This window comes from Stomoxys calcitrans, chromosome 5 (assembly GCF_963082655.1).
Source record: "Stomoxys calcitrans chromosome 5, idStoCalc2.1, whole genome shotgun sequence".
NCBI classification, from domain to species: Eukaryota; Metazoa; Arthropoda; class Insecta; order Diptera; family Muscidae; genus Stomoxys; species Stomoxys calcitrans.
Genome location: NC_081556.1, coordinates 133674038 through 133701783, shown reverse-complemented (window position 1 = coordinate 133701783; position 27746 = coordinate 133674038). Strand labels below are relative to the sequence as shown.

At 37.7% G+C, this 27746-nt stretch overlaps 1 protein-coding gene across 5 annotated transcripts in view; it reads left to right on the top strand.

Moving 5' to 3' along the window:
* LOC106084873 (protein windpipe) overlaps window positions 1-27415 on the top strand; it is a 165979-nt gene extending 138564 nt beyond the window's left edge. For 4 of the 5 annotated variants that reach the window (XM_059368652.1, XM_013248815.2, XM_059368653.1 and 1 more), the window contains one exon: window positions 25022-27415. In XM_059368652.1, the coding sequence (XP_059224635.1) occupies window positions 25208-27337 (2130 nt within the window). In that variant the 5' untranslated portion in view covers window positions 25022-25207 and the 3' untranslated portion in view covers window positions 27338-27415. Of the gene's footprint in view, window positions 1-24840; window positions 24944-25021 lie in introns of those variants that run through there. The other variant, XM_013248816.2, reaches the window with a different exon arrangement.
* Window positions 27416-27746: the final 331 nt, after the last annotated feature.

Below are 27746 nucleotides of genomic sequence, written 5' to 3'. Positions count from 1 at the left end.
GTACCAAGTACGTGTGGAAACCTATCGGCTCCCGCTCTCTGGGTTACCGTTGTGCCTTAACTTCTGTCACCAGACGTTGTACCATTATCAAGGGTTGATTCCAGGGCATTATCATCGCCAACACTATCGGATACAAACAGCTACGAAAATGTTCTCTCCCATCCTATGCACTCTCTTTAACTATTACCACATTCCCTTCCATGTCTCTGCAGGAGTACGTGCCTGTACCAAAGACATCGGTTGATGTTTCAGGACTTTATTCTTATTCCTTAAATTCTTGAACATTACTCAAATGTATGTCCTTTCATTTCTTTCTTGCGAAATAGATGTTTCTCATTATCTCCCTATACCTCTCCTTCGCTTTGCGTGTTGCTACTAACTGCAGGGTTGCTCTTGCTTTACTTTAATTGGCTTTGACAGAATATTTGTTCCACTAGTCGAACGTGGAATAGTGTTCCAATCGATCTTCTGCGCTCATTCTACAATCTATGACACCAAGTTTCGAGGTGTCTCCCACCACTTTTTGCCGTCCCGGTTTGCGTGTACCACTGTGTTTGCCTTCAAAAGACATCTTTGCTGGAGCTTCTTCATCCATTTAAAGAACATGACTTAGCCAACGCAGCCATTGTATTTTGATACGTGTAACTATGCTATCGTCATCATACAGCTCATACAGCTCGTGGTTCATACGACGCTTATATTCTCTATGAATGCAAACTGGTCCATATATAGTTTACGAAGAATCTTTCTCTCAAACACTCCAAGTACTGCCTCATGTGCTTTCACAAGTACCCTTGCCTCAGAACCATATAACAACACGGGTAGTATCAGTGTCCTGTATACTGTAATCTTCGTCTGTCGAGAGGTGGCCTTGTTTCTTAACCTAATTCAAATTAGCATCTGTTTGTCAGTATTATTCTTCGCTTTATCTCAAAACTGGTGTCATTCGTTTCGGTTACGGCGGCGCCGAGGTAGATATAGATGCTGACTATCTCAAAGTTGTGGTTCCCAACTTTCTCTATTTTCTTTATCAAATCTGTGTTGCTCTGTATTCGCTTCTTCGCTTTGGTAGTATTGCGATACTCCGGGTCGTGCCACTGGTTCCTTAATACTCAAGTACGAATATCGCACCATTTTCCAGGGATTGGGTCTGCTATAGACGCCTCTCCCAATCCATTGCACTTTCTGAGAGGCTCTAATATCTGTTTTGGATATTTAATACCACAAATATTTCGCCTTCATTGCATTACGCAGTCGCAATTTTATATGTCCCATTACAGAAAGGGTTACATAGTGCCCCACTTTCTGGCAGACAATCAATTGAGTTTATTTGATTAAACTATTTGTCATACATTTAGATTTAATTATAATCATTTTCACACATAAATTAAATTTTAAATTACACGCATGTGTCACATATTTTATGACGCTACGACATATCCACAGCAGCCAAGACTATATGGCATATCCAACTGAAGCGACTACAACATCAAGCTGCAGCTTTGCAACCACAATTACTCCCAGACCAATTTAAGTGGAATCCATTGGCATCATTGCAGCGGGAAAGTATTAAGATAAAGATGAATGAAGTGCTAGAGCAGCTAATGGTGGAGTGGCAAAGAGATGTTTTGCAATCATGGTCCCCCTTGCAATGCTAGGGGAAGACAACAACAATGTCTCTTTGAATATGGGCAATGATGGTTGAGTGTAAATCTCGGAAATCATTCATTATCATTCATGCCAACTTCAGAATGGTTGAGTAGGATTTTATGCCATTGTGTATTATTGGTTTACAGTGGGTGCTTACTAAAGCAGGAAATTTAGTTTTGAAGAAGATTTCTTAAAAATGTGGCTGGAGAAAATGTCATTAAACATCCTTAACATTTCCTAGAAAATTTCACTGAAAATTTGTTTTTGGAGAATTTTTCACTAAAATTTTTTCTTCGGTAACAATTTCACTGAAACTTTGACTTTGGAGAAAATTTCGCTGAAATTTTATCTTTAGAGAAAATTTCACTGAAATTGTGTCTTTAGAGAAAATTTTACTGAAATTTTGTCTTTAGAGAAAATTTCACTGAAATTTTCTCTTTAGGGAAAATGTCACTGAAATTTTCTCTTTAGGGAAAATTTCACTGAAATATTGTCTTTAGGGAAAATTTCACTGAAATTTTGTCTTTAGGGAAAATTTCACTGAAGTATTGTCTTTAGGGAAAATTTCACTGAAATTTTGTCTTTAGGGAAAATTTCACTGCAATTTTATCTTTAGGAAAACTTTCACTAAAATTTTATCTTTAGGAAAACTTTCACTAAAATTTTGTCTTTAGGAAAAAATTCATTGAAATTTTGTCTTTAGGGAAAATTTCACTGAAATTTTGTCTTTAGGGAAAATTTCACTGAAATTTTGTCTTTAGGGAAAATTTCACTGAAATTTTGTCTTTAGGGAAAATTTCACTGAAATTTTGTCTTTAGGGAAAATTTCACTGAAATTTTGTCTTTGAGAAAATTTAACTGAAATTTTGTCTTCAGGAAAAATTTCACTGAAATTTTGTCTTCAGAGAAAATTTCACTGAAATTTTGTCTTTAGAGAAAATTTCACAGAAGTTTTGTCCTTGGAGAAAATTGCACTAAAATTTTGTCTTTAGGGAAAATTTCACTGAAATTTTGTCTTTAGGGAAAATTTCACTGAAATTTTGTCTTTAGGGAAAATTTCACTGAAATTTTGTCTCTATTTAAAATTTTACTGAAATGTTGTCTTTATAAAAAATGTCACTTAAATTGTCCCTATATTAAATTTTACTGACATTTTTTCTTTATAGAAAATTTCACTAAAATTTTGTCTTTAGAGAAAATTTTACTGAAAGTGAAACAATGAAAATTTGTCGTTAGAAAAAATGTCAAGGAAATTTGTCTCTCAAAACAATTTCAAAGGAATTTCGTCTTAAAAAAAACAGAAGAAATTTTGTCCTTAGAGAAATTTTGACTGATATTTCGTCCTTAGAGAAAATTTCACAGATATTTCGTCTTTAAAAAATTACCTTTTATGTTGCTTTTAGAGACATTTTTTAAAATTTTTTCTTTAAATAAATTGTCATGGAAATTTTTTTGTTGCTTCCCTTACCAAGGTTCGACTGTGCCACTATCTCCTTCGGTTGAAGTGTTCACTCGAATAAAAAACGATTTCTCGTCATATACCCCATTCATCCACAATGGAGTAAAGCCCCCTTTGTCATCATCATCAACAGATTGCAAGTTACTTGAAATGGTTCCCTCCGATTCATCTCTTGATCTTCATTCATTCATTATCACAATTGTTGTTGGCATTGTCATCATCGTATTCGCATTATGGAATGTATGCAACGCACCATTTGCGACGACTGATGCGAAAAAGTATGACTATATAAACCATTAAGCACAACTGGGCATGCGCGAAATGATTTGTGCGATTTTGCACCATTGTGGATTTTTTGTTTTACAGACCGCCAGCAGTCTATGCTTCAATTGAAGTCTTGAAGTGAGTGTAAAAGTGAATTTGTTTTTTGAGATTTCAAAACAAAAAACAGGCGGACAGACTGACACTCTGATTTCGTAGAAGCAGAAAACTCAACCCAGATGTGAATTGCCTTAGGCTTATAAAAAACACACATCTAGTAGCTCTTCATACAAGAGTCCAGTCAATATTTTGACAGTTGTGCAAAGCTGTAACATGTTTTTGAAGCTACCCTATCTGGGAGTTTCCGTTATGGTTACAGGCGTTTTTTTTTAAGGGAGTATATTTTTCGACTGTCTGGAGAACTGCTTTACTACACGATGTTGCGCATGCGCTTTGAGTTTTCTAGTTTTTATGTTTGTTTTGTATGCTTATGAAAGTTATTTTTATGGTCGAGTTTAAGCTGTACTTTTTTTGACTTTTTTTATTGGTAGAAAGGCCAAAATGTATTGGGAAGACAACGTTTAGGAAAAATTTCAGTTTGAGACGAAATTTCAATGACATTTTCTTAAAAAATAATTTTTAGTAAAATTTTCTTTAATGGATAGTTTTCAGTGAAATTTTCTCCGAAGTCATAATGTCAGTGAAAATTTCTTGAAAAGACATTTCAGTAAAATTTTCTGTAAAAACTAAATTTCAGTGAAATTTTCTCTAAAGACAAAATTTCAGTGAAATTTTCTGCAAAGAATAATTTTCAGTTAAATTTTCTTTAAAGAATAAATTTCAGTGAAATTTTCTCCAAAAACAAAATGTCAGTGAAATTTTCTCGGAAAGACAACATATCCGTGAAATTTTCTGTATAAACTAAATTTTAGTGAAAGTTTCTCTAAAGACAAAATTTCAGTGAAATTTTCTGCAAAGAACAATTTTCAGTAAAATTTTCTTCAAAGAATAATTTTCAGGAAAATTTTCTCTCCCGAAAAGATAAATTTTAGTAAAACTTTCTCTAAAGACGAAATTTCAGCAAAATTTTCTACAAAGGCAATTTTTTATAGGATGGGGTTATACTAATCTAGTCATTCCGTTTGTAACACTTCGAAATATTGATCTCGGACCCCATAAAGTATATATATTCTTGATCGTCTCGACATTCTGAGTCGAACTAGCCATGTCCGTCCGTCCGTCTTTTGAAGCACGCTAACTTTTGTAGGAGTAAAGCTAGGTACTTGAAATTTTGCACAAATAAATCATATCAGTGTAGGTCGGTTGGGATTGTAATGGGCCAAATCGGTCCATATTTTGATATTGCTGCCATATAAACCGATCTTGGGTCTTGACTTCTTGAACATCTATAGGGCGCAATTCTTATCCGATTTGGCTGAAACCGATTTGGCTGAAACAAACAACCATTTACAACAACTGTGCTAAGTATAGTTCAAATCGGTTCATAACTTGATATAGCTGCCATATTAACCGATCTAGGGTCTTGACTTCTGGAGCCACTAGAGGGCGCAATTCTCATACGATTTGGCTGAAATTTTGCATGAAATGTTTTTTTTTTGACTTCCAACAACTGTGCTTAGTAAGACTGAAATCGCTCTATATCCTGATATAGCTGCTATTGGGTTGCCCAAAAAGTAATTGTCGATTTTTTAAAAGAAAGTAAATGCATTTTTAATAAAACTTAGAATAAACTTTAATCAAATAAACTTTTTTAACACTTTTTTTCTAAAGCAAGCTAAAAGTAACAGCTGATAACTGACAGAAGAAAGAATGCAATTACAGAGTCGCAAGCTGTGAAAAAATTTGTCAACGCCGACTATATGAAAAATCCGCAATTACTTTTTGGGCAACCCAATATATATATCAATCTTGGAATATGACTTATTGAGCCAATAGAGGGGCGCAATTATTATCCGATTTGGTTAAAAATTTGCACGTGGTGTTTTGGTATCACTTCCAGTAACTGTACTAAGTATGGTTCAAATAGATTCTTAACTTTATATTGCTGCCATATAAACCGATTTTGGATCTTGACTTCTTGAGCCACTAGATGGCGTAATTCTTATCCGATTTGGCTAAAATTTTGCAAGTGCTGTTTTGGTATCACTTCCAATAAATGTGCTAAGTATGGTATAAATCGGTTCATAACCAGATATAGCTGCCATATAAACCGATTTCGGGTCTTGACTTCTTGAGCATCTAGAGGGCGCAATTCTTATCCGATTTTGCTGAAATTTTGCATGAACTGTGTTTTTATGACTTCCAACGTCTGTGCTGGATAAGGTTGAAATCGGTCAATAACCTGATATAGCTGCCATATAAACCGATTGTGGATCTTGACTTCTTGAACCACTAGAGGGCGCTATTCTCATCCGGTTTGGATGAAATTTCGCATGGAGTTTGTTGGCACCACTTACAACAACTGTGCTAAGTGTAGTTCAAATCGGTTCATAACCTGATATAAGCTGCCTTATTAACCGATCTTGGGTCTTGACCTCTTGAACCACTAGAGGGCGCAATTCTTATCCGATTTGGGTGAAATTTAGCACGACGTGTTTTGTTATGTTTTCCAACAACTGTGTTGAGTTTGGTTTAAATCGGTCCACAAACTGATATAGCTGCCATATAAACCGATTTTGGATCTTGACTTCTTAAGCCTCTAGAGGGCGCAATTCTTATCCGATTTTACTTAAGTTTTGAACAACGGCTTCTCCCAATACCGTCAACATATGTCTCCAATTTGGTCTGAATCGATTTATGGCCTCATACAACTCCCACTTAAACCGATCTCCCGATTATACTTCTTGAGCCCCTACAAGGCGTAATTCTTAACCGAATGAACTGAAATAAAACCAATGACTTTTACTATAGTCTTCAACATTCAATTCACTTTTTGTACAAATCGGACTATAACTTGATATAGCTCCAATAGCATAACAATTCTTATCCATTATTCTTTGTTTGCCTAAAAAGAGATACCGCGCAAAGAACTCGACAAATGCAATCCATGGTGGAAGCTACGTATGATTCAGCCTGGCCGAACTTAGCACGCTGTTACTTGTTTTTTCTAAATTTTAATTTTCTAACTTCCCCTTATATGCCTTCGCTGCACTGTGTTGCTTGCTATGCTGTTAATTTTTATATGGAATCTCAAAAATCCATTTGTTGTCTGGCATTGGCATTTTTTCTCCTTTTTGCAAATATTCAAATGTTTTCCTTTGTGTTAGAGGAGATGTGGTGATTTTAATATTCCAGAGCTTTGGTTTGGCACATTCGCTCAATGGGAATTAATTCATGCACATGGCTTTGTACATTCAATTCATGCCTCCATATGTGGACATCATGTTTCTGGCATTCAATGTTTTTTGCAAATTTGTTTTCGTTGTTTGTTCATATCTTTCGAGCCGCTAAATTAGATGGATACCGGTTATAGAGGCTTTTGTTCAATCTTCGGTGTTTTGTCTGGCATTGGTCTGCATGGCTTTTCCATGGAATTTTTTGGCATCTGCCAAAATTTTTGGTGTTTGGAATCCCATTGAAAGTGAAACAAGTTTTTGGGACAAAGCTTTCCTTTGTCTCGTGTGGAGTTGTTTACCCTTGAAACACAATCAGGGATTCCTTTTAACTGTATTTTAGGAAATTATTAGAATTTTGAAAATTTTTTCCTAATAAGAAGGCTCATTGGCCGATTTTGTTCGTAGTTTTTTTGTAGGGTATCAAAAATTGTATTTTTTATTTTATTTAATGTATTTTTTGCCTTTAGTGTCTTGTTGTGTTACAATTAACAAGTTTATTGGGTCTCTATCATGTCTTTTACCCTGGCAAAACATGTTAATTAAACTGGTTTACATTTCCAACAGACAACATGGGCATTTGCAACTTGAGCGATTTTCTGCCATCAATTTCTTCATTATTCACACTTGCTGCATGTGGGTGCTTGCAACTTGCAACATCATTCATTCAACTATCCTTGCAAGCAATTACAAACTTGTCTACAAACAAAATGGTCTTGCATGTCTCAATTGGTGTTGCAATATTCCAACTCCATTGATGATCGCCCATTTACATTGCAGCATGGTGAATGGAAAGAAAAGAAAACCTACTCCTCTCACGACGAAAGGAGTTTGAACTTCAATTGAGATCACATCATACCGCTGACATTAAGATAAAATCAATCAGATGATGCCAATGATTAGTGAAAAGTCTGTCATTTAAATTGGCTAATTAAGTTTAGCAACGATTTGAAAAACTCTATGATATTGCATTGGTTCATGGTGAAGCGTATCTTGGCGGTCAGCAGTTGTGTGGCAGGCTTGTGTAAACTATATTAGTCGATACACTGAAGAAATTTTAATTCATATATTTTTAACTATTCAAAATGGAAGCCACCGTAGCGCAGAGCTTAGCTTGTGCGTCTATGATGCTGAACGCCTGGGTTCGAATTCTGGCGAAAACATCAGAAAAAATTTTCAGCGGCGGTTATTCCTTCCTAATGCTGGCGACTTTTGTGAGTAACTATGCCATTTGAAAAAATAATATGACAGCCATATAAAAATTCTCCCCCAAAAGTTTTCGCACTATTGCAAGTTGTTCGGACTCGGCTATAAAAAGATATGTGAGAAATTTGCCCCTATTCCTTAGTGCATTGTTTACGAGCAAATTTGCATTTCTATATCCAAATTTAAACCAATATGGCCCATTTGCAATCCTCAACGACCTTCATAAATTTTGTTCGAAATTTTTGTAGAAAAAAATTTCTATAAAAATTTTTGTAGAAAAAAATTTCTATAAAAATTTTTGTTTAAAATTCTTTCCATAAAAATGTTTTTCTATAAAAATTTTGTTTAAAAATGTTTTTATAAAAAATTTGTTAAAAAATGTTTCCATAAAAATTTTGTTAAAAATTTTTTTCTATAAAAATTCAGATCAAAAATTTTTCTATAAAAATTTTGATCAAAAAATTTTCTATAAAAATTTAGTTCAAGAATTTTTTTATAAAAATTTAGTTCAAGAATTTGTTCAAAATTTTTCTATAAAAATTTTGTTCAAAAATTTTTCTGTAAATAATTTTTTAAAAATTTTGTTCAAAAAATTTTAATAACAATTTTGTTCAAAAATGTTTTAATAACAATTTTGTTCAAAAATGTTTTAATAACAATTTTGTTCAAAAATGTTTTAATAACAATATTGTTCAAAAATGTTTCTATAAAAATTTTGTTCAAAAGTTTGACCAGAAGTCAAATCGGGAGATCGGTTTATAATGGAGCTATATTAGGTTATATGCCGATTTGGACCGTACTTGACACAGATGTTGGAAATTTGCGGCTTCCATAGGCTTAAGAAGTCAAATCGGGACATGGGTTTATATGGGAGCTATATTAAAATCTAAACCGGGTTGGCCCATTTGCAATCCCCAACGACCTACATCAATACTAAGTATCTGTGCAAAAATTTCAAGCAGCTTGCTCTACGCGTTCGACCGCTATCGTGATTTCGACAGACGGACGGACGAGCGGACGGGCATGGCTAGTTCGACTCAGAATTTCGAGACGATCAAGAATATTTATACTTATGGGATCCTAGATCAATAATTCGAGGTGTTACAAACGGAATGACTATGGCGGTAGGTATAAAAATAGAGATATTAAGGTGAAACTTTGCACCGACTCCTTTTTTGTCCATAGTCAGGTTAAGTTCGAAGATGGGCTATATCGGACTATATCTTGATATAGTCCCCATATAGATCGATCCGCCGATTTAAAGCCTTAGGCTAATAAAAGGCACATTTATTATCCGATTTTGCTGAAATGTAGGACAGTTAGTTGTGTTAGGCCTTCCGACATCTAATCTTCAGTTTGGCCTCGATCGGTCCAGATTTGGATATCGCTGCCATATGGACCAATCTCTCGATTTAAGATCTTAGACCCATAAAAGGCGCAATTACTGTCCGATTACGACGAAATTTGGGACAGTGCGTTGTGTTAGGTCCCTCGACATTTTTCTGCAATTTGGGCTAAATGGATTCAGTTTGGATATAGCTGCCATATAGACCGATCTCTCGATTTAAAGTTTTAGGTCCATAAAAGGCTCATTTATTGTCCGATTTCGTCGAAATTTGGGACAGTGAGTTGTGTTAGGCCCCTCGACATCTTTCTGCAATTTGGGCTAGATGGATTCAGTTTTGGATATAGCTGCCATATAGATCGATCTCTCGATTTAAAGTTTGGGCCCCATACAAGGCGCATTTATAATCCGATTTCACTGAAATTTGACACAGCGACTTATGTTAGGCTTTTGCGATATCTGTATCGTATATGGTTCAGATCGGTCTAAATTTGGAAAAAGCTACCAAAAAAACCAATAATTTGTTCTACAAAATCGAACAATGACTTGTACTTGTACTTGTAGACAACTCAATGTCCGGTGCTGAATTTGGTCCAAATCGGAACATATTTCGATATAACTGGTATGGGTTTACATGTATACCCGAGGTGTTAGGTATTGAAAGAATATATATAAGATAATCATTCGAATGTGCTTTTTTAGGTTTTTCAAAAAAATTTTTTTCTGTAAAGATTTTGTACAAAAATTTTTTAATAAAAGTAAAGGTTTCAAAAAATGCAAATTTTGCCCATGAACCTTCCACTAAGAACAGGGGCAAACTTCTAACATATCAATGAGTGCAGTCCGATTCAAGTTTAAGCTCAATGATAAGGGGCCTCCTTTTTATTGCCGAGTCCGAATGGCGAGCCGCAGTGCGACACCTCTTTTAAGAGACGTTTTACATGCCATAGTACCTCACAAATGTCGCCAGCATTAGGAGGGGAAAACCACCACTGAAATTTTTTTTTTATTAATAATTCTGTTCAAATTTCTTAACTTATTTAATCTCTTAATATTTATGCTTTTATTGTTTTTACAAAAATTTTTTTTACAAAAATTTTATTCAATTTTTTTATAAAAATTTGGAAATTTTTTTATATCATCCACCATAGATCTTCCTTTTGGTAAGTCCTCGAAATATTCGCCATGACATTTCAAGTCGATATAGCCATGTCCGTCCGTCCGTCTGTCTGTCGAAAGCACGCAAGCTTTGGAACGAGTTAAAGGTAGCCGCTTGAAATTTTGCACAGATTCTTCTTATTAGTGTAGGTCGATTGGGATTTTAAAAGAGCCATATCGGTTTATGTTTTGGTATAGCTGCCATATACATCGATCAGGGATCTTGACTTCTTGAACCACTAGAGGGCGCAATTATTATCCGATTTGGCGGAAATTTTACATGACGTGTTCCGTTATGACTTCCAACAACTATGCTAAGTATGGTTAAAATCGGTGCATAACCTGATATAGTTGTCATATAAACCCATCTAGGATCTTGATTTCTTGAGCCTCTAGAGGACGCAATTAACATCCGATTTGGCTGAAATTTTGTACAACGTCGACTTCCATGACCTTCAACATACATGTTAAATATGGTCTGAATCGGTCTATAGCCTGATACAGCTCCCATATAAACCCATCTCCCAATTTTACTTCTTGAACACCTAATGGGCGCAATTCTTATTCGAATTGGCTGAAATTTTGTACAATGCCTTCTACTGCAGTCTCCAATATTCAATTCAACTAAGTTTCGAATCGGATCATAACCTGATATAGCTCCAAAAGCATAGCAATTATTTGCTTTTATCCTTTGTTTGCCTAAATAGGTAAACTAAGCACGCTCATACTTGATTTTCCTTATAAAAGAAAACATTTTTTCAGTGTATTAGATTATCACACTATATTGGTGACGACTCACGAATGGCCATCCTCAGCATGGGGTAAAAGTGGATGCTGTTCATGTGGAAAATCCAGACTTAAACATGCAACTCTAACCAGCGGGTGTGTGAACATCCAGTTTTCATTCATTGCAGAAGTTGTGATATGCCATCGTCCGTTTAGCCATGTTTTTTTTTGTATTATCTATGTAGCATTTTTATTTTATTTATTTGTCTGCAATGATAAAAACCAACCATAGATAATTGTTAATATTAGTAAATTAAAATTAATAACAAATAAGTCTAGTTTTTATGTCTTGAGGTCTTCATATTTTTGTTTCATTTCAGCGCAATTTGTCATGAGCGCCTCTTTTTTATCTTCTGCTTGGTGTCCAATTAACGGGTAATTGATTGGTACACCTGAATTGTTTGGCTGGGCTAGGCAGATCGGTAGTTAGACAGACAGAGTGAGTGAGGTGCAATTTAAAGTGGCACCAGATATTGCAATTTTGCACATAAGAAATAAATGTTATGTGAAAAACAATAGTCACTGGAAAATATTGCAAAAGAGTGAAAGTGGAAAAATAATATTGGAATTTTCAAAGATAACAATGGATTTTGAATAATGGGAGATGAGGACAATTTTAAACGAACTGGATTATGAGGGGTGCACAAATGCTGAAGTATTCTTCACAATTTAGAATTTCTTAGCACAAACAAGTAAGAGCGTGCTATGTTCGGCCGGGCCGAATCTTATATACCCTGCACCATCGATCGCATTTGTCGAGTTCTATGCGCTGTATCTCTTTTAAGGCAAACAAAGAATATTGAATAAGAACAATTGGGAGATAGGTTTATATGGGAGCTGTATAAAGCTATTGACCGATTCAGACCATATTACACACGTATGTTGAAAGTCATGGGAGAAGCCATTGTACAAAATTTCTACCAAATCGGACAAGAATTGCGCCCTCTAGAAGCTCAAAAGTTCAAGACCCCAGTTCGGTTTATATGACAGCTATATCAGGTTATGTACCGATTTGCGCCATACTTAGCACAGTTATTGGAAGTCATAACAAAATACCTCATGCAAAATTTCATGCCCTCTAGAGGCTCAAGTACTCAAGACCCAAGATCGTTTATATGGCAGTTGTATCAAAACATGGACCGATTTGAACCATACTCACTGTAGTTGTTGGAATTGACACCAAAACACCACTTGCAAAATTTAAGTCAAATCGGGCGAGAATTGTGCCCTTTAAAGGCCCAAGAAGTCAAGACCCGAGATCGGTTTATATGGCACTTATATCAAAACATGGACCGATTTGGGCCATTTACAATCTCAACCGACCTACACCAATAAAAAGTATTTGTGCAAAATTTCAAGCGGCTAGCTTTACTCCTTCGATAGTTAGCGTGCTTTCGACAGACAGACGGACGGACAGACGGGTGGACATGGCTAGATCGACTTAAAATGACATGACGATCAAGAATATATATAATTTATGGGGTCTCAGACGCATATTTCGAGGTGTTACAAACAGAATAACGAAATTATTATACCCCCCTCCTATGGTGGAGGGTATAAAAAGGTCAGGAAGAAGACATTAGATGAACCAAGAGGTGAGGTAAGGTTAAATGGAGAGTTGCCTTGGAATTCAGTTTTGGCTCGTTGTTTTACCACTGTTAGATGGTTGAAGTTGTAGGAGATATAAAGGTGTAGTTATATAGATCAAAATCCAGTGAGATTCTCATATGGTACTTTCCTAAGTACTTTCCCTTTTATGATTTAAACTATTATCTGACAAAATCCCTTTGTCTAGATATAAGACATTTCCCCTTTACCCCATATGACACCTTGTTTATTTGTTTTTCCATAACAAATTCCCACAAGTCCCATTGCAATGAAAGTGGAATCGTTTTATATCACCTTGTCTCCAATTATATGGATATCAACTAAAACTCAACGAAAACAATCATTTACCACAAATTTTCCCCTTTTTCTGAATATGTGAACGGAACGCACACCTTTTTGGTTAGTCAGCCATCAACAGTTTTAAATAATTTCCAGATTGTTTCTGTTTTTTTTTTATTTTTGTTTAATTTTTCGTTTTTGCCACCTCTGTAAGAAAGACCATAAACCATTAAACACTGACAAGTGGTTGTTGGTCGTGATGAAAACTGACGCGCGAATTACGACGTCGTCGACCACATGATAATGCACAACATTGCCGTATTTGTCAAAGTTGTCATTTATTGGCCATAACTTTTTGTCCATAATCAATTGGCAGCCAAAACAACATTTGTGTAAACAGATGTTCAACGATAGTTGCACCCAGTCCCAGGTGTCTGCTTCGTCTCCATTGTCAGGTGATAGCATCTGAATGAGTGACTGCTGTTAGTTTTTTTTTCAACATCAGAGTTTAGACATTGTCCATTGCAGCTAACGGTGTGAACTACATATAAGCGCAATATGTTACAACAAAGTTTTTGTACTCCTGCACTAAATGTTAAAAAAAAATTAAACTAGACTGCACAAAAATACTGAAAATACTGAAAAAAATTAAATTATTTTTTATCATTAGATTTTTATACCCTCCATCATAGGATGGGGTATACTAATTTCGTCATTCTGTTTGTAACTTCTCGAAATATTCGTCTAAGACCCCATAAAGTATATATAGTCTTGATCGTCATGCATTATTAAGTCGATCTAGCTATGTAATCTTACTATGGTTGAAATAGGTCTATGACCTGATGTTACTGCCATATTAACCGATCTTAAATCTTGACTTCTTGAGCCGCTACAGAGCAAAATTTTTAGAGGGCGCAATTCCCACCCGATTTGGCTAAAATTTTGCATGACGTGTTTTGTTATGACTTTCAACCACTGTGCCAAATATTGTTCAACTCGGTCCATACCTTGATATAGCTGCCGTATAAACCGATCTGGGATCTTGACTTCTTGAGCCTCTAGAGGACGCAATTATTATCCGATTTGGCTGAAATGTTGCACAACGGCTTCTCCCATGACCTTCAACACACGTGTCAAATATGATCTGAAGCGGTCCATAGCCTAATACAGCTCCCATATAAACCGATCTCGCTATTTTACTTCTTGAGCCCCTAAAGAGCGGAATTCTTATTCGAATAGACAAAAAATTTACACAATGACTTCTACTATGATCTCCAATATACAATTTAATTATAATCCGAATCGGACCATAACTTAATATAGCTCTAATAGCATAGCAATTATTTTCTTTTATAGTTTGTCTAAAAAGAGATACCGGGAAAAGCGCTCGACAAATTCGATCCATGGTGGTGGGTTCCTAAGATTCGGACCGGCCGAACTTAAAATGCTTTTACTTGTTTTTATTCATGTCGAGCCAAATCAGCAAGATTTCAACAGAAGAAAGTTTTCTTTAAATTTTAGAGTCTACTTACTAACAGACCAATCCCTTTTTTATACCCACCACCGAAGGATGGGGGTATATTAATTTCGTCATTCCGTTTGCAACACATCGAAATATCTAGCCATGTCCGTCCATCTGTCTGCTGAAATCATGCTACAGTCTTTAATAATAGAAATATTGAGCTGAAACTTTGTACAGATTCTTTTTTTGTCCATAGGCAGGTTAGGTTCGAAGATGGGCTATATCGGACTATATGTTGATACAGCCCCCGTATAAACCGATCCGCCAATTAAGGGTCCTAGGCCCATAAAAGCCACATTTATTATCCGTTTTTGCTGAAATTTGGGACAGTGAGTTGTGTTAGGCCAATCGACATCTTTCTTCAATTTGGCCCAGATCGGTCCAGATTTTGATATAGCTGCCATATAGACCGATCTTCGATTTAGGGTTTGCCGCCAAAATTTGGGACAGTAAGTTGAGTTGGTGTCTTTGACATCCTTCTTCAATATGGCCCCGGTTGGCCCAGATTTTAATATAGTTCCCGATCCCGATTTAATATAGACCGCTCTCTCGATTTAGGGTTTAGGGCCCATAAAAGGCTCATTTATAGTCCGATGTCGCTAAAATTTTGGACAGTGGGTTGTGCTAGGCCCTTCAACAATCTTCTTCAATTTAGCTCAGATCGGTTAAGATTTGGATATAGCTGCAATATAGACCGATCCGCTGATTTAGGGTCTTAGGCCCATAAAAGCCACATTATTTATCAAATTTTGCTAAAATTTGGGACAGTGAGTTATGTTAGGCCAGTCGACATCCTTCTTCAATGTGGCCCAGATCGGTCCAGATTTGGATATAGCTGCCATATAGACCGATGTCTCGATTTATGGTTTTGGGCCCATAAAAGGCGCATTTATTGTCCAATTTCGCCGAAATTGCGGGCAGTGCGTTGTGTTGGGCCTCTCGACATCTTTCTGCAATTTGTCCCCGATCGGTCCAAATTTGGATATTGCTGTCATACAAACCGATCTCTCGATTTAAGGTTTTGGGCCCATAAAAGGCGCATTTATTGTCCGATTTTTCCGAAATTTGGACAGTCAGTTGTGTTGGGGTCTTCGACATCCATCTTCAATTTGGCTCAGATCGGCCCAGATTTTAATATATTGTAGCTCCCATATTTACCGATCTCTCGATTTAAGATCTTGGGCCCTTATAAGGTGCATTTATTGTCCACTTTCGCCGAACTTTGGACAGTGGGTTGTGTTTAGCCTCTCGAATCTTTCTGCAATTTGGCCCAAATCGGTGCAGACTTGGATATAGCTGCCATATAGAACGATCTCTCGATTTAAAGTTTTGGGCCTATGATAATCGCATTTATAATCCTATTTCGCTAAAATTTGATACGGTGACTTATGTTAGGCTTTTCGACATCCGTGCCTTATATGGTTCAGATCGGTTTATATTTGGATATAGGTGCCATTTAGACCGATTGCTCGATTTATGGTTTTGGGCCCTTAAAAGGCGCATTTATTGTCCAATTTCGCCGAAATTTAGGGCAGTGAGTTGTGTTAGGCCTCTCGACATCTATCTGCAATTTGGCCCAGATCAGTCCAAATTTGGATATAGCTGTCATACAGACCGATCTCTCGATTTAAGGCTTTGGGCCCATAAAAGGCGCATTTATTGTCCGATTTTTCCGAAATTTGGGACAGTCAGTTTTGGTAGGGCTATCGACTTCCTTCTTCAATTTGGCCTAGATCGGCCAGATTTCGATATAACTATCATATATACCGATCTCTCGATTTAAAGTTTTGGCCCTATAAAAGGCGCATTTATAATCCGAATTCGCTGAAATTTTAAACAGTGACTTATGTTAGGCTTTTCGACATCCGTGCCTTATATGGTTTAGATCGGTCTATATTTGCATATAGCTACCAAAAACGACCAATATTTTGTTCTACAAATTTCATCAATGACTTGTACTTATTAGACCACTCAATTTCCGTGCCGAATTCGGTCCAAATCGGACCATATTTCGATATAGCTGCTATGGGGGCATAAATTATGCATTTTTCATCGGATTATGACGAAAGGTGGTTTACATATATACCCGAGGTGGTGGGCATCCAAAGTTCGGCCCGGCCGAACTTAAGGCCTTTTTATTTGTTTTATTTCGTTCACTGACTGCTTCTAATGTAACTTTATTATGACAACCAAGTTCTTCTTCATTAAAATAACCTTTTTATGCCCATAGGGGGTATATTCATTTAGTCATTCCGTTTGCAATACATCGAAATATCAATTTCCGACCCTACAAAGCATATATACATCGGATCGTCGTAAAATTCTAAGACGATTTAACGATGTCCGTCTGTCCATCCGTCTGTTGCCAGCCTTCAAAAATTGAGATATTGGGCTGAAATTTGGCACAGATACGTCTTTTTGATGCACGCTGTTTATATTCTTGAATGGGCCAAATCGGACCGACCGATCTGCCGATAAAGGGTCTAAAGCCCATGGAACCTATTTTTATTACCCGATTTCGATGAAATTTAAAACAGTGAGTTGTGTTAAGCCTAGAGTCATCCGACTTAAATACGGTTCAGATCGGGCTATATTTGGATATAGCTGTCATAAAGACTGGTCTGTCGAGTAAGGGTCTGGAACCCATAAAAGCTTTATGTATTACCCGATTTCGCTAAAATTTGAAACAGTGAGTTGTGTTAATGCTCCCGACACCCGACCCAAATATGGTTCATACCGGATTATGTTTAGATAAAGCTGCCACATAGACCTATATGCCGATTAAGGGTTTGACGCCCATAAAAGCTTTATTTATTACCCGATTTCGTTGATATTTGAAATAGTGGGTAGTTTTAAGCCTCCCGACATGCGACCCGAATATGAATCAGATCAGACTATACAGGTATAGCTATCATATAAACCGATCTTCTATTTTTGATTCTTAATCCCACAATAAGCAGATTTCTTGACTGATTTCGCTGAAACTGTTAGTTGTATATGAGTTCTAGGGACCTGAATAAAATATGATTGAGACCAGCTCCCATTTATACATAACTATGGATATAGTAGTGGAGTTATAATAAAATAGGATGATTATTATATGGTTGGTGGTGGGTATCCAAACTTAAAGCCTTTTTACTTGTTTAAATGTATTAACTTTACTTTTGAGATTTGAATACTTAAGGATGGTTCTTTTAAGCATTTATCTGTTTATTTACCTGAAGTACAATGTTTTCCTTCTTCCAAAGTCAATTTTCTCTTTTACCGATATTGTTAGCTTCAACAAAAAAGAAAGAAAAAGAAAAGGTAATAATATATTGAACTAGTATTTAATATACACATGTCTTAATCTCAAGTAAAAATCGATTCATTTAAGGAAAATTTTACTTAAAAAGTTGGGATTTTTTTAATCTAGTTGCCTTCAACTAAAACCATAATGGGCTTACATTTCAATCAATAACATGGTAACCAACACTCCTGTATATTATACCACGAAACAAAATTTTTCTCAAATATCTCAAATTGGTATTTTATTTGCTATTGTTTAAAATAAGATACAATTCGTACGTCATTGGCGTTAATAAAAATTAAATTTTTACACTTTTATTTTCTTTCTTTCTTGCTGGTGTTTTATGGATGGATACGTATCATCATGAATTGATATTAGTGGATGTTTATGACTTGAAAGTGTTAATTATTGATGAGACGATCATTTCTCAAGCTACTAAATTTTTTTTTTTTGTATTTTGGTTTATGCAAATTTTTAACAAAATAATGTGTCATAAAAAAGGTTCTCTGCAGCTTTTATACGGGTTCAAGGAGAATAACTAAAGTCATCTGTGTTTCAATGAAGTTGAATTTAGGTTAAATTTGCAAAAACCCTATACCTTTGCAATTTTTATTGAAAAATTAAAATGTGCTATAATTTATTAAAGTAGTTACATCTTTCGTAATTAAATAAATTTTTATGGATTTAAAATTTAATTAATTGTATTCGATAGGGGTATAGCTTACCGAAGGATATTGAAATTTTGAGGTCATTCCCTTGGAAATGCAAATTGCAAATTTTGCCCATGAACATTCCACTAAGAAACAGGGGCAAACTTCTCACATATCAATGAGTGCAGTCCGATTCAAGTTTAAGCTCAATGATAAGGGGCCTCCTTTTTATAGCCGGGTCCGAACGGCGTGCCACAGTGCAACACCTCTTTGGAGAGAAGTTTTACTGGCATAGTACCTCACAAATATTGCCAGCATCAGGAGCGAAAAAAACACCGCTGAACATTTTTTTGATGGTCTCGCCAGGATTCGAACCCAGGCGTTCAGCGTCGGACATGCTTACCTCTGCGCTACGGTGGCCTCTGTTCCCTTACTAAGGATAAAAAAACTTTTTAGGCAGATACATTTTCTTTGTTTTCTAAAAATTCAAGAAAAATGTATTTGTGATTGAGACCATATGAACAAGGAACTGGGAATCTAGTCTAAACCGTAAATGCGTGCTAAGTTCGGCCGAGCCGAATCTTATATACCCTCCGCCATGGCCGAATCTTATATACCCTCCACCACCATTTGTCGAGTTCTTTTCCCCGTATCTCTTTTTAGGCAACAAAGGTGCTACATCAAGTTATAGTCTGATTCGGACCATAACCGAATAGAATTGTTTAGGGGCTTAAGAAATATTGGGTTGCCCAAAAAGTAATTGCGGATTTTTCAAATAGTCGGCGGTGACAAATTTTTTCACAGCTTGTGACTCTGTAATTGCATTCTTTCTTCTGTCAGTTATCAGCTGTTACTTTTAGCTTGCTTTAGAAAAAAAGTGTAAAAAAAGGATATTTGATTAAAGTTCATTGTAAGTTTTATTAAAAATGCATTTACTTTCTTTTAAAAAATCCGCAATTACTTTTTGGGCAACCCAAAAGAATAGGAAGATCAGTTTATATGGGAACTGTATCAGGCTATAGACCGATTCAGACCATATTTGACACGTATGTTGAAGATCATGGGAGAAGCCGTTGTACAAAATTTCAACCACATAATAATTGCTTCCTCTAGTGACTCAAGAAGCCAAGATCCCAGATCGGTTACTATGGCAGCTATATCAGGCTATGGACCGATTTGAACCATACTTAGCACAGTTGTTGGAAGTGATATCAAAACACTACGTGCACAATTTCAATCAAATCGGACGAGAATTGCGCCCTCTAGAGGCTCAAGAAGTCAAGACCCAAGATCGGTTTATATGACAGCTATATCAAAGCATGGACCGATTTGGCCCATTTACAATCCTAACTGACCTACTCTAATAAAAAGTAATTGTGCAAAATTTCATACGGCTAGCTTTACTCCTTCAAAAGTTATCATGCTTTCGACAGACAGACGAACCGACATGGCTAGATCGACTTAAAATGTCATAACGATCAAGAATATATACACTTTATGGGGTCTTAGACTAATATTTCGAGGAGTTACAAACAGAGTGACGAAATTAGTATACCCCCATCCAATTAAAAATTTAATAGAATCCATCATTTTTTAATTGAATATGGATCTTTTTTTTAATTACGATAATCAATCACTATCGTAAGGCAATTTTTAATTAAAAAATTAATTGATTTTAGTATTGGTACAGTTGGGGTTCTAAATGGGTCATATTGGACCATGTTTTGAAATAGCTGCCCTGTGAACCCATCTCGGATCTTGACTTCTTGAGCCCCTAGAGGGCGCAATTATTATCCGATTTGCCTGAAATTTTGTACTGTGACGTATTCTATGACATTTAACAGAAGAGTGATATATGGTCTGTAGCGGTCCAAAACCTTATATAGCTACCATATAAACCAATCTCCCGATAATGGTTCCTGAGACTCTCGAATTCGCAATTTTTATCCGAATTGGCTGAAATTTTGCACAATGACTTCTTCTATGAACCCTAATAGACGTGCCAAGTATTGCATGAATCGGTGTAAAACATAATATAGCTACCATATAAACCGTCTCTCCTGATAATAGTTCTTGACCCTCTTGAGTACGCAATTCTTATCCGAATTGGCTGAAATTTGCACAATAACTTCTCCTAAGACCCCTAACAGACATGCCAAGTATTGCATGAATCGGTGTAAAACCGATCTCCGGCTTTTACTTCTTGAACCTCTAGAGGGCGATATTCTTATCTGAATGTATATTCTTATCTGAAATGTTACACAATGACTTCTTCTTGGCCCCTGTATATGCGTGCAAAGGTCTGAATCGGTCTATAATCTGATATAGCTTTAATATCTCTCGATCTCTCGATTTTACTTTTTAAGCCTCTAGAGGTTGAAATTTCTACCTGGTTTCGCTGAAATTTTACACAGTCACTATAGACAGATAAAAATTATTTTGAAAGTCAACAACTTTGGTCGAAAAAAGAACTACGAAAGTTGTTAATTTTCCTACAACAATTTATTTTGAATCTCAACAACCTAAAGGACAAATTATAGTTGAAAGGCACTTTTTGCAAGCCAACATATAACAACAACAATATATCCACAGGCAAGGCAAAAAACTATCTCACTGAAAATAAATCTCTGAAAATAAATATCTGATGTTTTGCTCGTCTCTATAATACCTTCTGTTTGAGCCCCATAATGCTATACTCGTTGCAAGGTTTTTTTTGAGTGGCACCCAAATATTTTGTCCCGAAACTGAATATCATATTCGTTCTGTACTCCCAAACATCCCTCATTTGAGCCCCATATTGCCATGGTCGGTAAATATATTCTGTTTGGATGTGGGGCGGCCCAGCAAACACTAGGCCCCAATATTGGACAACAGATTCGTTTTCTACACTCAAATAACTTTGGTTTGAGTCCCATGATCGGTATATATTTCGCTTGAGGGGGTTTGGGGTGGATCCCTATTATAAGTTTAGGATTATTGTAAGGGTATAAACCAAAATTCACTTACGTCAGTTCACCTATCTCCGAAATCTACCTCAAATTTGTATAAGGGGGAGGGTCCGCCGCTCACATAACACTCACTTCAAACCCATTGTAAAGAAAAGATAACTTCAGTGATTTTTATCACTTATTGACTGACTCATATCTGATATTCAAAAGTGCTGAAGTACCCCATCTAGAAACCAAAAATTGACAATAACAAAAAGTTTCAAGTACATCGCTTCAATCAATTGCGTCAAAGCCTTCGCCACCACTACCACCATGAACATCACATTGAAAATTAGACAACATCGATTGGTCTCGAAGAAAAAAAAATGGTTCTTGATGTCACAACAATCACGTAGATCGATAGACAAGGCAGCAACAATCGAAAGTTAATTTCCAAAAATTTTGGAAATGGGATAAACACATACAGGTAGTTGTTACTATTTCGCTGCAAAAATGCACTCAATTAAAAGCAGTTAAATGTACTCGCTGGAGAGGGTTAAGTTGAGTTTAGGGACGTAGTCAGGATTTTATTTTGGGGGGGGCACTTTAACTCTCTAATATCTTTTTAGGGTGGGGACACTTCGCCCTGAAAGCGGGTATCCAATTCGTGCCATTGAAACCTATGACGCGGAACGCGTTCGAATCCTGGCGAGAACATCGGACAAAGCGGTGTTTATCCCCTCTTAATGTTAGCGACATTTACGAGGTACAATGCCATGCATGGTCATTTAAAAAATTTTCCTGAAACTTGAATTGGAAAGCACTCATTGATATGTGAGAATTTGCCCCTTCTTGGTTCCTAATGGTGTTCTTCCTAAGGGGACTGTTCTCATAAGGGGAGGGATGGCACCTCAGACATTTCGACTCAAATATTGATATCAAATTCGTGCTGCACTTCCAAATCTCTTTAATTTAAGCCCCATATTGCCATGGCCGGTAAATATGAACCGTTTGGAGGGTGTTTTGGTGCTGGGGCGGCCACCGGCACTTTGCACGGAAAATATTCGTTCTTAATTCCCAACGGAAATTAAGTTCAGTTTAGGGGGTGCTTTAGGGCGTACCCCAAAATACATGGCTCCAAAATTGTATATCAAATTCGTTGGTCCGAAAGGAAACATAGGCTTTCTGATATCGGGAGGGGGGCGGACCCTTCCCCTTATCCCAAAAGTTCTATCCAAAAATAAAAGTGGACCGATCGGCACAATATGGGATTGAAATTAAAGGTATTCAAGAGTAGAGTACGAATTTTGTAATAAAAGTTGGGTCCAAGTACTTGTGGGGCCGCCCCAGCCCCGAAACCCCTTAAAATAGGCTTATTTGACGAACATGACAATATGGGGCTCAAATGAAAGGTATTCGAATATGCTCAGGAAGAAAAAATATGCTTTATAGTTTGTTGATATCGGAAGGGGGCGGACCCTCCCCGTTACCCTAAAAATACCACCGAAAATCACAAGTGGACCGATAAAGACAATATGTATATCAAATGAAAGGTATTGAAGAGTAGAATACGAATATGGTATTTAAAATTGGGTCCAAGTATCCAGGAAGTCGCCCTAACCCCAAAATGTCTAAAAACAGACAAATTGGTCGTCCATATCAATATGGGGCTTAAATGAAAGGTATTCGGGAGTAGTTTACGAATCGGGCATACAAAATCACATCTACGTGTAGGGGGTTGCCCCACCCCCCAAAAACTCTCGAAATGGGCATGACTATATGAGACTCAGTTTGTTTGTTTGTTCTGTAGAAACAAAAAAAAACGAAACATAGGTTATATATTTTTTAGATATCGGATGGTGGCTGACCCTACCCTTTACACCAAAAACGGTACCCAAAACCCAAAGAGGACTGATTGGCACAATATGGGTATCAAATGAAAGGTATTGGAGATTAGAGAACGATTATCGCATACAATTTTGGGCCCAAGTACCCAGAGGCCTCCCAACCCCAAAACTACTCTAAACAGAAATATTCGACATACCTATCAAAATGGGACTCAAATAAAAATTATCCGGCAGTAGATTACAAATATGAGATAAAAAATGAGGTCCAAGTAATGAGAGGCCGCCTCAACCCCAAGTGGGCATATCAGCCGACCATGGCTATACAGGATTCAAATGAAAGATATTTGGGAGTAGATTAAAAATATGACATTAAAACTTGCGTTCAGGTCAAGGTGGCTATTTTTCTCCTAAAAATACATCGAATAGATAAATGAATCCATTATGGCAATATGGGACTCAAATGAAAGGTATTTGAGAGTAGAAAACGAATTTTGTATCCAATTTTGGGGGTACGCCCTAAATCACCCCTTAAACTGAACTTTATTTCCGACTATAGCAATATGGAGCTCAAATCAACGGTATTTGGGAATAAAGAACGAATTTGATATCTATTTTCAGGGCAAAGTGCCGGTGGCCTCCCCATCTCCAAAACACACTCTAAACCGTTCATACATACCGACCATGACAAAATGGGGTTCAAAGTAAAGGGATTTAGAAGTGGACACGAATTTGATATCCATATTTGAGTCAAAATATCTTCCCTAAAAACCACCCCAATTTAAAAAATACCAAATCTCGGAGATTGGTAATGCGATTCGTTCGAAATTTGTTGCACTCTAACAATCATCGACGACTGCCACAGTATCCGAGGAGTTTAATCGAAATCGGTTCAGATATAGGTATAGCTCACATATATATGTTCGTCCGATTTTGAGAAATATTGCAAAAAAGTGCTCATCTGTCGTAATTTTGCAGGAAGGATTTTCTTATGACTCTAAATATTATTGGTGAATTTCATAGAAATCGGCCCAGATTTAGATATAGCTGTCATTTATGTATATCTCCAGATTTTCACTCCAAGAGCCTCTACAAGCGCATTGTTTGACTAATTTTGCTAAAATTTTGCACAACGCTTTCCTCGACAACTACTACATTATCTGAGTTTGCTCGAAATCGGTTTGGGCCCGAGGGCACCCCCCTGGCTACGTCCCTGGTTGAGCAAACCCTTTGTGTCGCAGATAAGGAAATCTAACATATCTATGGGTAGATAACGAAAGGTATGGTTATCAACAAAAATATGGCGAAAAACAGAGAATTATTTTCAAACAAAGAATTTCGTTAGGGCAGGAGTGAGTGGGAATGGTACCTTGGCAGGTTGGCTCACTGGCTGCATAGGAGTATTTTTTTGGTTGGAGAATGTTCAAAGAAGCATGACGTAATACGTCCGATGAGAAGTCTGCTAAAAAAAAGTCTAGCGATAGCGCCGGAAAAGGTGTTCATTGGGTGATAGCGTTTTGCAGTTGGTAATCGAAATTAGTGATATATTTGTATTGAAGGCGATAAGTTGGGGGAAAACAATTTGTGGGGTTCGCGTAATACAAAAGTTAGTAGAAATTTGAATTTTTCTTTGGCACGCGGAAGAACTAACCTAAACTATTTTGTTGTATTTTATGCATTGCAGATAATTTTATTGCTGAAAACCGAAGTGTGGACAAACCCAAAAGGGATTGACGTCAATCAACCTCTCTGCCCCATTTACATACAGCAGTAGCAGCAACACCAATACCCTGAGGATCCTCTGTACATTTCTGAACCAACTTCCCTCACCACTCAACAGAGAGCAAAAGACATAGAAACCCACACAAAAATGACGAGTCCCACAACGACAAGACGATCTTATACATGGTCCTGGGCTATATGCAGCTTCTTATTGGTGTCTCTGGCAAACACAGCGACTACTTCCACCGAGCTATCATCATCATCATCACATTCAAGCTCGAGCAGCAGCAGCTCCAGCACAGAAGACTTAAAGGCTGACCAAAACTATCTCTGCCCCGATGACTGCCATTGTGTCTTGGCCCACAACACACACAAGCCCTTCCTGCATGCCAAATGTAGCTCGCTCAAGGGTCTGAAGCCTGATCAGCCGCTGGCCACTACATTGCCGCTACATTCCATCGATTTGTCTTTCCTCAATTTGACTCGCCTCTCACATTCACTGGAACAATTGCACGATCTCACCTCTATTGATTTGTCCCACAATGATTTGCATGAATTTGGCCACCTGGCTCGCCGCATCAAGAAACTCAATCTTAAGCATAATCGCATTACCTCGTCCAAGCTGACCAAGTTGCCGCAGCATTTGCAGAGTCTTAACCTGCAGCACAATGACATTACCAATCTGCCCTTGGAGTTCACCCAATTGTCGCAACTGCAGTCCCTAGAACTCGGCCACAACCCCATCAATTGCTCATGTGAAACTCTCGAGGTACGCAATTGGTTGCAGGAGCGCCATGTCTTCATGGAACACCCGGTGACTTGCTCCTACCCTGCCTTGTATAAAAATAAGCCCTGGCTAGCAGTCAAACAGTCGGCGGTATGTGATCAAGAGAAGAAAGGCTGGATGCCCGCCGAGGAGGAGAACGAGCTGATGATGGGCGATGACCCAAGGGTCGAGGCTTCCGGCGATGTGGACGATGAGGAGGAGGAGGAATTGGGCAAGGACTACATGCCTTTGGAAACAAAGACTACCACACCCAAAAATTCACAGCATGTATTGTACGAAGGTTCCGGAGATCTCAGCGAATTGGATGTGCCTTTGGACATGATGATGTCATCGACTCAGGAACCCGAGTTAATGCATGAAAGTAGCAGCCCCTTTGCCCAGGAAGAGGAGGAAGAGGACGATGGTTCCGGCAGTGGTGGTGGCGTTTTGCTCTTCCCCTCATTGCACATCGACAAAGTGGTTACCGACGACTTTGATATGGCCGAAAACGAGGAGGACAAGGATGAGAATGATGATGACAATCAACCCATTCGCGAACCCCATATCGATGCTGACATTTTCAAACACCATTTGGGTATCTATGATGGTGATGAGAATAGATCCACAGAAGCACCTGTCGAGGAGGAGGTCATCAAGGCCGAGCATGTTCCTTCACTGGCCGCCGATGTTCCCGACCAGAAACCCAGCACTGAAGGTCCCGGCGTCGACAATGTGGCCCAGGCCAAAGTTGGCGACCAGGAAGAAGGCAAGGCCACCTATTTGCTGTGGGGCGTTATTGTTTTCATTATTGTGGCTCTTTTGTTGTTTGTGGCCATTAAACAATGCAAAAATAAGGGACGCAGGGGTCATGATGCTGAAAATCCCCAAACTGAGCTGGTGCCCATGGACAAGAAACAGCTGGGCAAACCTTTGCGCAATGGTGTGCCCGAGCATGTGCCACTGATAGGAGAAAAAACCAAATCGGATATGGCCAAGCCCATAAATGGCTCGAAGCCCTATGACAATGCCGATGTCAAGGATGGGCCCACTCAACAACAACAACCCCTATTGAATGGCGATAAAAATGGTCATGCTCCCAGCGATGAGGCTGGCTCGCGACCAGACTCTCAGCTACAGGCTCCACATGAGTACTATCCCATATCGCCGCGTTATCCCACACCCCAGTCGCCGCGTGCCTCCAAATACAATCAACAAAATGCAGAGCCCAACAACAATGATCCCAGCGAACCCTACCTGCCCTCTTCACCAAAATCAGGGCGTTATTCACCAGTCTATTCGCCAGAGACGGGACGTGTAAAAATCAAGTTAACCGAAACACCCAGACCCAAAACGCCCATGCTGGTGACACGCAGCCGTTCAAATGCCGGCGACATAATCACCACACCTCTGCGGCCTGCCTATCAAACGGCAACACAAATGGAAAGCTTCCAGCCGGCAGCGGTGCATACAGCAGCAACACATACCAATGGTCATGCAGGAGAACATCATTGATGCAAATGTTAAAGATGCGTTTGATGACCACAATGAAAGCGGCAAAGACAATGATGACGACGGCGGCGGCGGCGGCGGCGGCGGCGACAGCGGTGGCTACAGCGATAAAGTAAGAATTAACAACCATTTCGTAACTAAAACAAAGATAATAAATGAACAAAAACAACAACATAGATAAAATAACGCGTAACTGCTAAAAATGAGAAATACAAGTAATGTGAGAACTGAGTTAAAGAAAAGCTGTTTTTTATCGCGAGTTATTTATAGGAAACAGAGATAGTGAGAGAGAGAGAGAGCATGCCGTTCGTTTTTCGTTTTTGCTAGTTAAAGAGAAATAGTGTTTAAATGCTGTGAATAAGGTGCTTTAAGCGACAAGATTTATGTATAAACAAAAACAACTAAAAACAAA